Source organism: Garra rufa, chromosome 18 (assembly GCF_049309525.1).
Source record: "Garra rufa chromosome 18, GarRuf1.0, whole genome shotgun sequence".
NCBI classification, from domain to species: Eukaryota; Metazoa; Chordata; class Actinopteri; order Cypriniformes; family Cyprinidae; genus Garra; species Garra rufa.
The window spans coordinates 15,103,647-15,116,973 of record NC_133378.1 but is presented as its reverse complement, the minus strand read 5'-3'; the positions used below and the strand labels follow the sequence as shown (position 1 = coordinate 15,116,973).

The 13,327-nt window shown below is 33.9% G+C and overlaps 1 protein-coding gene across 1 annotated transcript; it reads left to right on the top strand.

The window, feature by feature from the left end:
• On the top strand, positions 1-12,967 carry rnf114 (ring finger protein 114). Its single transcript, XM_073823120.1, has 6 exons — positions 1-180; positions 1,103-1,253; positions 5,900-6,006; positions 6,109-6,223; positions 7,167-7,274; positions 12,320-12,967. The coding sequence occupies exons 1-6, from the start codon at positions 62-64 to the stop codon at positions 12,383-12,385; spliced, it is 666 nt and encodes a 221-aa protein (XP_073679221.1). The 5' UTR covers positions 1-61; the 3' UTR covers positions 12,386-12,967.
• Positions 12,968-13,327: the final 360 nt, after the last annotated feature.

Sequence of the window (13,327 nt, the reverse complement as noted above, 5' to 3'; positions counted from 1 at the left end):
CCTCCCATCCCAACAGTGAATCTCACCGGAGTTCAAGAACACGGAACACAGCGCAGCAGACATGGCTATGCTCAAAACAGAAGCTGAAACTGATGTGATCGATGCTGAATATGAGGACTTTCTTTGCCCTGTGTGTTTGGAGATATTTATCTGCCCGATGACCACAGAGTGCGGGCATACGTGAGTATCTTTGCGGTCTCGTGCCTTACAGCAGTAACTTCTCATTTGACATGTTGATTAGTTTCATGTTAATCAAGTTATCACGTGAAACCGACGTGCAGGCTCCATGTCATGTAATTTAATCTCGTTTAATACGATTGTGTCGAATAATCATTAATAAATGCAGTTGTGATGATTGTTTCTCAGAAGACAAAAATAGGTTACTTTCAGTTTTGCTTCTTGTGTACTAAACTTGTGCAGTGTGGGATGCTGGGAGTTGTAGTGCTTACTTAATTACGCCTTTGCTTGAACAAACTACAACACCCACAATGTCCTTCTATGACTAGCCTACTTTTGTATGAATTTTAAAGCTTGTACATTACTGACAACCATAACACTAGTAAAAGTGATAAAGAGAGACACATATTTTATTACTTAAAATCATATATGTGACCCTGGACAAAACCAGTCATAAGTGTAAATTTGTCAAAATTGAGATTCTTACATCATCTGAAAGCTGAGTAAATAAGCTTTCCATTGATATATTGTTTGTTTGAGATAACTATTTGAATACCTGGAATCTGAGGGTGCAAAACAATCTAAATATTGAGAAAATCGCCTTAAAAGTTGTCCAAATGAAGTTCTTAGCAATGCATATTACTAATCAAAAATATATATATATATATAATCTTATATATTTATGGTAGAAAATTTACAAAATGTCTTCATGGAACATGATCTTTACTTAATATGATAATGATTTTTGGCATAAAAGAAAAATCGATAATTTTGACCCATACAATGTATTTTTGGCTATTGCTACAAATATACCTGTGCTACTTAAGACTGGTTTTGTGGTCCAGGGCCACATATTGTTTATGTCTTACATCATTATGTATAAATGAAATGTTTTAGTGAAAATATATCCTTTTCTTTTGGTCAGATTTTGTGACAGCTGCCTTAAGGAGTGCTTGCGGCCACAGAAGCCTGTGTGTGCAGTCTGCAGGTCTGATCTGCACAAGTGGGATAAAGCAGAGGATAAACAAGCTGAGATGAAAAGATCAATTGCAAAGTGCAAAGGCTGTAAAAATGAGGTATGTGGGTGCATGCATGTGAGTTAAATAGTGCAAGTTACATTTAAATGCCGTGCAGTAATATTCATAAGTTTTTATTCTGGCTAAGAACCGCCCACTTAGTCCGGAAGAGACTGTCAGACTGTTATATAAATCGATCAGTCACATTAGGGAATTAGATTGTACTAGAGTAAGATTAATGGATAATAGAAAACAACCTGTGCAGGAAATAAATGTTTTATTGACAAAAAAAGTTTTTTAATATTTTTGGGATTTTGTCAATACCATTAATTACACAATATTTTGCTGAGTGTGTTTTTGTGCTTGTACCTTGGCAGATTTAGGCCTGTTGTGGACAATTGACTCCCAGGGACCTTTATATATTCTGTGTGGTGATTAGTTCACAGCAATAACAGAGATAAACTTGTGTATTAATTCTTAGATATAAGTAATATGTTAAGTAAGGGATAATGTACATCCAGCCAGTTTTTATCACCAAGACTGAAGGGCTTTATTTTGCGATAACAACCGGCTGGATGTACATTTTCCCACTTTTTACACGTCTGTTTGCCACAAATGTAAATAATTAGACACAAAACATTGATCTGAGGTCAAATATTTGATCACAAAGCTTCTGTGAAGTAAGCCGTTGCTAGCAAGCAGCAACTTCAAACTAGATGGTACATTTAAGGGATGCGGTGCAGTGTAAAAACGTTCATCGCAAAATGGAAGCAGCTCTGTTTGTATAAAAAGAGAAAGGCAAAGCTTCCATGAAGAATTTTTATTTTTTTTCCAGCAGGCAGTTACCCGGATGAGCCTGTGTTATTAGTTTTTAACAGTTGTCATAAGGGAATAAAATACCTTGGAATGTGGTGACTGACTAATCAGAATCAAGTATTCCACAGAGCTGTGTAATAAATTAGAATAATAAAACACTGACAACGGGACAATTTGTATTGCAGGAAGCTGCCTCCTTGTCATTTCTGACCTATAACAAAAATCAGAACAATGTGTAAAAGCTGCTGTGTGACAATGTGTACATTAAACCTAAAAAAACACAGAAATACGATTTTATAAGCTGTCTAAAAAAACGAGCGGTTAAGTACATAAAAGTAAGGAAAGAAAGGAAATTTAGCGGCGACAGTAAACATTCATTATTTTTTAACCATGTCAAAGGATTATTTCACCACCTTGAAAGGAGGAGATATATTAAGAAACTAAATTTTATTGGTCTATGTCAGTGCTCCTTTTCCTTATCTTCTTTTTGTTGGAGAAATGATCCAACTGAATACCCTGACATCTACAACTATTTGTGTTCTTAAACACTTGTTTTTTTGGGTCAACAGCTTATAAAAACGTAGTTCTGTGTGTTTTAGCTTGTTTACTGTACACCTTGTCTCATAGCAGCTTTTAGACATTGTTCTGTTTTTTTGTTATAAGGTGTGGGCGTGGCCTAAATGCACTCTGTCTCTATAGGGTAGTTATCAGTTCAGTGAAATCAATATCGACAAAAGCCATCTTTGCACTGCTGTTCAATGCGTCTCAGAGCTGTTGTGAATGCATTTAGAATAACAATAGCATTAAGTATGTTTAAAAAAATAAAAAATAAAATCATTATTGAAATATGAAACGACTAATAAAAACAAATCAATATGTTTAAAAATGAAAGTAAAAGTGCCAGTAGGTGACTACAAGGCCCTGTCTTATTGAGTGAGTCACTGAATCATTTATTCAAATGATTTGTTTAAAATAAGGGTAGGCGATATGGCAAAAATATCATATCACGATTTTTAAAAAAAAAATCACGGTTTTATCAGGAATCTTTGTCATGTTGGTTTTACTATTTTACAAGTTGTCTAAGCAGTACAGCCAAACTAATTCCCCTATTTTAAAACCAAAACCTTACAAGGTAACAAAATATAAAACAAAAAGAATGGCATTTATTTAGGCCAAAGTGGGTGAAGATAAAAAAAAATCTGTCATTATTTTATCTTTGTTATTAAAAAATAAGAACAAAGATAGGGTACATGTTACAAATAAACACAATATACAAATAAAAAACAACAATGCTTTAATTTTCAGGTACAGTAGGTTTATTTATCAGTAGCATTCAAGAAGCTGAATTAACAAATATAAAAATAAAACACTATATAATGTACACTATATACATACGTTATACATTGACTCTTATTAAAGCAACTGTATTAAAGTTCTTCAGTCAAGAGCAGTGAGTGATTTTGCTTTGTGTTTTGTTTTATTAGCATACCATCACCCAAAAATCTTTTTTTTTAGGTCGTCAGCTTATAAAAACATAGTTCTGTGTTTTTTAGCTTGTTTACACATTGTCTCATAGTCTCATTTTTTTGTTATAAGTCAAAAATGACAAGGAGTCAGCTTCCCTCAATACAAAGTCAATGGAGAGCGTTGGATTGCTTTCCCCCCAGTGTGGGTGTGGCCTAAATGCACTCTGTCTCTATAGGGTAGTTATCAGTTCAGTGAAATCAATATTGACAAAAGCCATCTTTGCACATCTTTGCACATCTTTGCACTGCAGAAGTAGTGCATAAGCCCCAACTTAAGTGGCATGTTTTTACACACTGTTCAGTGTGTCTCAGAGCTGTTGTGAATGCATTTAGATTAACAACAGCATTAAGTATGTTTAAAAAATAAAATACAATCATTATTGAAATATGAAATGACTAATAAAAACAAATAAATATGTTTAAATATGAAAGTAAAAGTGCCAGTAGGTGGCGACAAGCCCCTGTCTTAATGAGTGAGTCACTGAATCATTTATTCAAATATTTGTTCAGAGTAGGGGTGGGCGATATGCCAAAAATATCATATCACAATTTTTTTTTTCAGAAATATCATGATTTTATCACGATTCTTTGTCATGTTGGTTTTACTATTTTACAAGTTGTCTGAGCAGTACAGCCAAACTAATTTCCCTATTTTAAAACCAAAACCTTACAAGGTAACAAAATATAAAACGAAAAGAATGGCATTTATTTAGGCCAAAGTGGGTGAAGATAAAAAAATCTGTCATTATTTTATCTTTGTTATTAAAAAATAAGAACAAAGATAAGGTACATGTTACAAATAAATACAATATACAAATAAAAAAACAACCAGGCTTTAATAGGTGTATATTTAAATAGGTGTATTTATCAGTAGCATTCAAGAAACTGAATTAACAAATATAAAAATAAAACACTATATACATAAATTATACATTGACTCTTATTAAAGCAACTGTATTAAAGTTCTTCAGTCAAGAGTGATTTTCCTTTGTGTTTTGTTTTATTAGCCTACCATCACCCAAAATGGCAATCCTGTTATTATATACTCACTCTCAAGTTTTTTTTTTTTTGTTTTTTTTTAAGCATAAAACATGTTGAACATAAAACTTATTTTGAATAATGTGGGTAACCAAACAGTTGCTGGTCCCCATTTACTCCCATAGTATTTTATTTATTTTTTCCAACTATCAAAGTGAGTGGGGACCAGCTACTGTTAATCCACATTTTATCAAAATATCTTCTTTAGTGTTCAGCACAAGAAAAAAAAAATAGAGATTTGGGACAACATGTGAGTGACTAAATTTTTGGGTGAACTGCCCCTTTAATGACAATCGGCAACATGTCTAGTTCTGTCACTTTAAGAGCTGCACGCATCTAATATACAGACACGCATCCGTTTTATTCTCAACTGTTTACTATCACTTTAGACATAACCAACTGTGTTTATACGCAATCCTTGTGTGGTTTTGACAGTATTAGCGAATCAGACGCAAAAGATAGCTTAGTCCAGTAATCAGGTGCTGTTTGACAGGCTTTTAGGACGAAATAAAGCTTTAAAGCACATGCATACCTTTGTGATTGCGAATACGAATAAGTGAGTGAATGTATGTTGTGTTGTACAGTATATTGAGACTGAGGCACACTGTAGCACGATATTACGGTATTTATTCAAAAGCAGATCGTGGAGACATATTAATCGTCCACGATCAAAAATCATCATATTGCACACCCCTAGTTCAGAATGACCAATTCATTTAGAAACGAAGCAAGTGGCTTGATAAGAGTCATTCAATCATTCACTCAAACAATTTGCTCAAAAACACAGATTCATTCACTAAACACACCCTACAGTTCTCTCCAGCTTTGGCACTCCAGCGATTCGTTAGAACTCATGATAACAAATCTGCTGAAAAAAAACAGCTAATACCAGCCTAGGCTGGTTGGCTGGTCTTAGCTGGTTTAAGCTGGACGTAGCTGGTTTTAGCTAGTCTCCCAGCCTGGCCAGGCTGGAGAAGTGGCCAAAACCCCTCTAAAACCAGCCTGCCTTCCAGCTATGACCAGCTAAAACCAGGCTGGTTGACCAGCTAAAACCAGCCAACTAGCCTAGGCTGGTTTTAGCTGTTTTTTTCACCAGTAAACACTATTTTCGTTTCTCGTTAGACTTTTCAAAACCTGTTCATCCTGACTTTATATGTCAGGTTTTCTGTTTGGAGCTATCAGTTTTTACAAGTGCTTTGAATGCGGTATGCATCAGATTCTCCGTGAACAGATAACAGATTGTGGGTGGTCCATAAGCTTGCTGTCTGAGTCTATGGTGTTCCTAGAAGATTTTTTTTTTTTTTTTTTTTATCTACTCTCTGGCAGGTTCTTTTGTCTGACATGAGAAGCCACACCATGGCTTGCTCTAAATATCAAGACTTTATCAAGGAAGGTATGAAGGCCATTTCTAAGAACCAGCCTTCTATTGTCAGGTAATATAAATTCACTTGATTTAAGCCATGCTCAGATCTTAATTCCAGTTTGAATCTTTGAATCTGAATGTTGAATGTTTCTTGTTTCTCCTGTTTCTTTAGTTCAGTGCCAAACCGGTATACGTTCGCCTGTCCCTTCTGTAGCAAACAGAACTTTGACCAGGATGGTCTGGTGGAGCACTGCACCTCGAAGCACGCACACGACCCACGTCCAGTGGTGAGGCTACTGCATGGATCTCATTTACAATGCTGTGAAATGCATTTATATAGTGCACAAGTTCGAAAAGAGTTACAAGGCCATTTCTACCTCTCTTGGATTCCACTGAGTTAGAGATTACCTTAGAGATAACTCAAAAAATTCATAGAAGTTGTAAACGTTACCATTTTAAGCCATTTTTATAAAACTACATGTATCTACAATAAATATAGCTAGATATATTTTGAATATCAGCATATATTTTAGCCAGGCTTGTGCACAATTCAGAATTTCAGAATTGGCCGCCATTCAATTCATGAGTTGGAATTTGAATTGAATTGACTCCGCCCCACAGGCAGTTGAATTTGAATTGGAGTTAGAATGACAGGAAGTGGAATTAAATTCATGGCAATTCAAAGACATTCCACACAGTCATACAACAGAAAGAATGTGTTGAATCTCACACACAATTACATTAATTTTGTAATTTAATAGCATAATTTCATTACACATAACTAGTCACTCCTCAACCCTGCACACATTCCAACATATAGATAATGATCAAATTCTTGAAATAAATTACTCCCTCAATGTTTGATTAGTTTTGTTCAAAATGTTATTTTCATTTCAAAGTAATCAAATAACACAATGTAATCTGTACAGGTAGTTCAAACTAATATCATTAATAGAATATGTAATGAAATCATATCTGACATATATTGTAAAGCTTCATTGTTAAACACTTCACTTATGTTTATGAATTTCTTTGAATTTGTATTGAATTGAAATTCTGCTTCCTTTAATTCAAATTCGAATTGTAATTCTAGATCCTGTTTTTGACATCAATTCAAATTCAATTCAATTCTGAATTGTGCACAAGCCTGATTTTAGCTATATCTCCAAACCAACTGAAATAGTACTGAAATATTGTCAGGAGTTTTGACCCTTGTTTTCAATCCTGCAGGTGTGTCCGATATGTGTCTCGATGCCCTGGGGCGACCCTAATTACAAGAGTGCTGACTTTTTTCAACACCTCAGGATAAGACATGCTTTTTCCTATGATACATTTGTGGTAAGTACAGTAGATTAACATTACCATGCTTGGGTTTACCAGTGTTAAAACAATCTGACTTAACCGATACCAGTTTGTTACAGTTGTTTAACAGCCTAGAACCCTCTTAATATGCATTTATTTTTATTAAGTTGGCTTGAGAGCTTTAACTCTACAAACTCCAAACTCAGGCCAGATCTTCAGACTGATCTGACTCCAGTTGCTATATATTTTCTATCTGATCGGACTTACGGTTTTCCTAAAAATGACGATCAAAGCTGGGAAAAATCCCATAGACTTACATTGACTAATGTTCAAATGATCAACACTATTCAAACTCCAACTGACAAAACTCCCACAATCCCTTGAGACTCAATCAAACTGCCCTTCTATCAACTATATTTATAATACATTCAAACTAACTTGCTAATCATGCTAGAAACATGCTAGTGACATGTTAATTATGCTAGAATCATGCTAACAACATGTTAGTAACATATTAATCATGCTAGAAACATATTAGTAACTTGCTCATCATGCTAACAACATGCTAATTATGCTATAAATATTTTGATAACTTGTTACAGTTTTTGCCCGTTGCTTGAACACTATAGAGCCATGCTTAGACTAAAGTAACACAACTTGAAACTTTTGTTACCATACCTCAAACACATGTACCCATACCTTAAACAAAAGCGCTGCTTTGCACTCTAGTTGCAATTATGCAACACACTTGGTCCTGCATACTACACTGTATTTCATACATAAAAATGTAATCTCAGGGTGCCATTTGGAAAACACATGTATCCAAAATACAATACACATCGGGTAATTGCAACCACTCAAATACACACTTGAAGGCACTTACTTGCAAAACTGAACACCAATTAGCCAACTACAAAAAGCCCTCAGTTTAGCCATTTCAAGAACTTTGCAAGCATGGATGGAGGGAGAGCAAGAGGAGGAGGAGGAGGAGGAGGAGAAGAAGAAGGAGGAGGAGGAGGAGGAGGAGAAGAAGAAGGAGGAGGAGGAGGAGGAGAAGAAGAAGAAGGAGGAGGAGGAGGAGGAGGAGGAGAAGGATGAGGAGGAGGAGGAGGAGAAGAAGGAGGAGAAGAAGGAGGTGAAGGATGAGGAGGAGGAGGACAAGGTCAAGGTAAAGGTCGAAGAGGCCATGCACGGACCCATATTTCTGATGATATAAGAGCAACTTTGGTGGACCATGTCATCAACCATGCCCTGACTATGAGGGAAGCCTGGTAAAGAGTCCACCCACATCTAAGCCGCTTCACAGTGGCATTTGTAATAAGAACATTCCGACTAGAAAACGGGGAAATATCACATTGTGTGCCGCCATAAGCCTTCGAGGGCTTCTGCATCATCATGCAAAACTAGGTCCATACAATAGCCAACATATACTTATATATACTTACTTATATATTTCTAGATGCTCTCCATAATATAAAAGACATTGCTTGCAATGTCGATGAAGTCCTGTGGTCATGTCATGATTTTCTGTTTACAGTATAGTGTTTTTTGTATTACTGTGTTATGTTTTTTTTTTTTTTTTTTGCTTTATCTGAATTCATGTTACTGCAATGTACAGTGCTGTACAATAATGAGTAGGCCTATTTGCTGTGATGGTTGTTTGAAAATGTGTCTCCTGAAAATATTCCTTCTGAATAAACAGTGAAAATCAAAGACTGCAGTGTTTTATATAAAGTAGACTAGTGTGTTCTCCCTGATCTGAAAGTGTATGCATATGATGCAAGAATGTGTCATTTTGTCAACAGAGTTACATTTTGACAAAAGAATGTTAGGTTTTGATAGCAGAGCTTAGGTTTTGAGAGTAGAGTTTCAATTTGACACAGATGTGAATGGTATATTTCCCAGTGTTGTGTCATGTTTACTTGTGTTTAGAGTTTTGGCACAATGAGCGAAGTTTTGCAAAATGTGTTCAAGCAACGGGCAAAAACTGTAATTATGTTAACAACATGCTAGCAACATGTTAATCATGTTAGAAATATGCTAGTGACTTGCTAATAATAATAATAATAATAATAATAAGTTTTATTTATATAGCGCCTTTCCGTAGCTCAAGGACACTTAACATGTTAACAACATGCTAATCATGCTAAAAACATGATAGAAACTTACTAATCATGCTCGAAACATGATAACATGTTAGCAACTTGCTAATCTGGTTAGAAACATGCTACCAACAAGCTAGTAACATGCTAGTGACATGCTAATCATGTTAGATACATTCTAGTAACTTGCTAATCATGCTAACCATGCCAGGAACATGTTAGTAACTTGCTAATCATGTTAAAAACATGCTAACGACTTGCTAACAACATGCTAGCAACTGCCTAATCATGTTAGAAACATGCTAGCAACAAACTAGTAACATGCTAATCATGATAAAATTATGCTATTTTCATGCTAGTCATGTTAAAATCATGCTAGTAACTTGCTAATCATGCTAGCAACAAGCTAGTAACATAATAATTTTGATAAAATCATGGTAACAACATCATAGTAACATGGTAATCATGTTAACAACATGCTAAGAAAATGTTAATCACGATAATGGTAATCATACTAGAAACATGCTAGCAACTTAGTAATCATGTTAGAAAATGCTAGTAACTTGCTAATCATGCTAGAAACATGCAAGCAACAAGCTAGTAACATGTTAATCATAATAAAATCATACTAGAAACATGCTAGTAACTTGCTAACCATGCCAGGGACATGCTAGCAACTTGTTAATCATGTTAGAAACATGCTAATAACTTGCTAATCATGTTAACAACATGCTAGCAACTGCCTAATCATGTTAGAAACATTCTAGCAACAAGCTAGTAACATGCTAATCATGATAAAATTATGCTATTATCATGCTAGTCATGTTAGAATCATGCTAGTAACTTACTAATCATGTTAGCAACAAGCTAGTAACATGCTAATTATGATAAAATCATGGTAACAACATCATAGTAACATGTTAATCATGTTAACAACATGTTAAGAAGATACCAACTTGCTAATCATGTTAGAAAAATGTTAGTAACTTGTTAATCATGTTAGAAACATGTTAATAACGTGCTAATCATGTTAGAAACATGCAAACAACAAGCTAGTAACATGTTAATCATAATAAAATCGTGCTAGTTACATGCTAATCATGCTAAAACATGCTAGCAGCTCGTTAATCATGCTAGAAACATACTAGCAACTTGCTAATTATGCTAGAAACATGCAAACAATATGTTAGCAACTTCCTAATAATGCTAGAAACATGCTAGCAACAAGCTAGTAACATGTTAACTGTGATAAAATCATGCTAGCAACATGCTAGTAACATGCTAAAACATGCTAGCAGCTCGTTAATCGTGCTATAGACATACTAGCAACTTGCTAATTATGCTAGAAACATGCAAACAATATGTTAGCAACTTCCTAATAATGCTAGAAACATGCTAGCAACAAGCTAGTAACATGTTAATCATAATAAAATCATGGTAGTTACATGTTAATCATGCTAAAACATGCTAGCAGCTCGTTAATCATGCTAGAAACATACTAGCAACTTGTTAATTATGCTAGAAACATGCAAACAATATGCTAGCAACTTCCTAATAATGCTATAAACATGCTAGCAACAAGCTAGTAACATGTTAATCATAATAAAATCATGCTAGTTACATGTTAATCATGCTAAAACATGCTAGCAGCTCGTTAATCATGCTAGAAACATACTAGCAACTTGCTAATTATGCTAGAAACATGCAAACAATATGCTAGCAACTTCCTAATAATGCTAGAAACATGCTAGCAACAAGCTAGTAACATGTTAATCATAATAAAATCATGCTAGTTACATGTTAATCATGCTAAAACATGCTAGCAGCTCGTTAATCATGCTAGAAACATACTAGCAACTTGCTAATTATGCTAGAAACATGCAAACAATATGCTAGCAACTTCCTAATAATGCTAGAAACATGCTAGCAACAAGCTAGTAACATGTTAATCGTGATAAAATCATGCTAGCAACATGCTAGTAACATGCTTATCAAACTTTAAGGTTTTAAAATTACTTTAAACAGACTGAAAACTGTCAAACTTCAACTTTAAAACTTTAAAACGTTTTGAAAGCTTTTTTAACTTTTCAAACTTTCTGGTCCGGCTTTCTCAAGCCAACTTAAAGTTTTTTGTCTAGTTTTATTATTATTATTTATTGTCTCTATTACTATTATTAATAAAAGTCTGGTCCAACTTATTCAAAGTTAAAAAAGAAAGAAAGAAAGAAAGAAAGAAAGAAAGAAAGAAAGAAAGAAAGAAGCACACAAAACAAATAGAGCAATCAGCTTTTTTTTCTTTTAAAAATTAATTGTATAAATTTGGTTGGTCTGTAATGACTTATTTTACTTGTTTATTCAAGTTCTATTCTAGTAAAAGTTAAGATAGACATTATTATTGTAAATTACTGATAAAAAAAACATACTTAGTTAAACAGAGCTTTGTTTGCTCTAAGCAATGTATATTTTTCTAATTTGTGTATTAGGTAGTATATTCAGGAAAAAAAAATCTAAAGCTGTACAGAATGTGCAGCAAAACAAACTAAATATACTCATTATTAAAGTTGAAGAAAGGGAACACTAGTCACTCTGTGACACTTAACTATTTATTTTGAGTAACAAATATTTCCATGTCCCCGTAAAGACTCATGCCTTGACCAAAACATTTGTTCAACAATTAGTCATTCGCATGGGATTATGGGTATTGTCCACAGCCACAGTTTTTCTCCAGTGGGAATGCTCAGGAGGCAGATGAAACAGAAAGTTTTCAAAGGGAAAAACAACAACAACAAAACAAAAAAAAAACAGATCTTAATATAGTATTTACATCATAAATACATTACATAATTAGTGAAAATATAATACTCTTTATTTTAACCATGAAGTCAAGACTGGCTGTGATTGGTGGTTAATGGACTGAGCTGGGAATGCTTGTAACCAAACTTAAATGCATACATATGTTTTTTTTTTTTTTATTATTAGGATTATGCTACAGATGAGTACGCCATGATCCAGGAAGCTCTACAGCGCTCTCTCTTGGAAAACTGATGTAAGGGACTCCCAGCTGAATTTAACACAACCAAAAATCAATGCTTATGATTAAAAAGAAAAAAAAAGAACAAACTACATTGGGATTCAGGGCTATTGCACTGTAAAAAGTTGTCACCAGTTTCAACTTAAAAACTTAAGTTCAGCAGCTGCCTTAACATTTTAAGTTAAATCAACTTAAAACTGCAAGTAATTTCAGCTCATAAGTTAAATCAGCTTAAAAGTACAAGTCATTTTAACACATTTTATTGTTGTGAGTTGAAATAACTTGTAGATTTAAGTTGATTTAACTTAAAATTTTAAGGCAGCTGCTGAACTTAGGTTTTTAAGTTGAAATTGGTGAAATCTTTTTACAGTGTGTGATACATTATTCTACATACGCTAATGTTGGTCAAGCCAAAGTTCCTATTGGTGTAATGTTGGTAATTCGCTTATTTAAACAGAGTCATATATTCCATATATTCACATATAAAATATTTCTATATACATTCTTAGCTGTCAAAATACATAAATATATTCTGCCAATCTATAATTCATTCAAATTCAAATTATATAACTGAGTTTTGTTTATATAGCATAGGTTGTGTACACTGTAAAACTTAAAAACCTAAGTTCAGCAGCTGCCTTAAAATTTTAAGTTAAATCAGCTTAAAACAAGTCACTTTAACGTATTACTATAAAAAATGAGTTGATTTAACTTGTGAGTTGAAATGACTTAAGTTGATTTAACTTGAATTTTTAAGGCAGCTGCTAAACTTAAGTTTTTAAGTTGAAACTGGTGAAAACTTTTTACAGTGTAGCAGATTCTTCAGATTTTGCGACACTGGAATAGAGCATTTGAGTTTTTAAGAAAACTGTCATAAGTTAGTCTTGTCTAATGCTTCTAGCTCATTGTTTTGATCCTAAAAGTGTCATCTAATTCTGAGTAAATTTAGAGGAAGC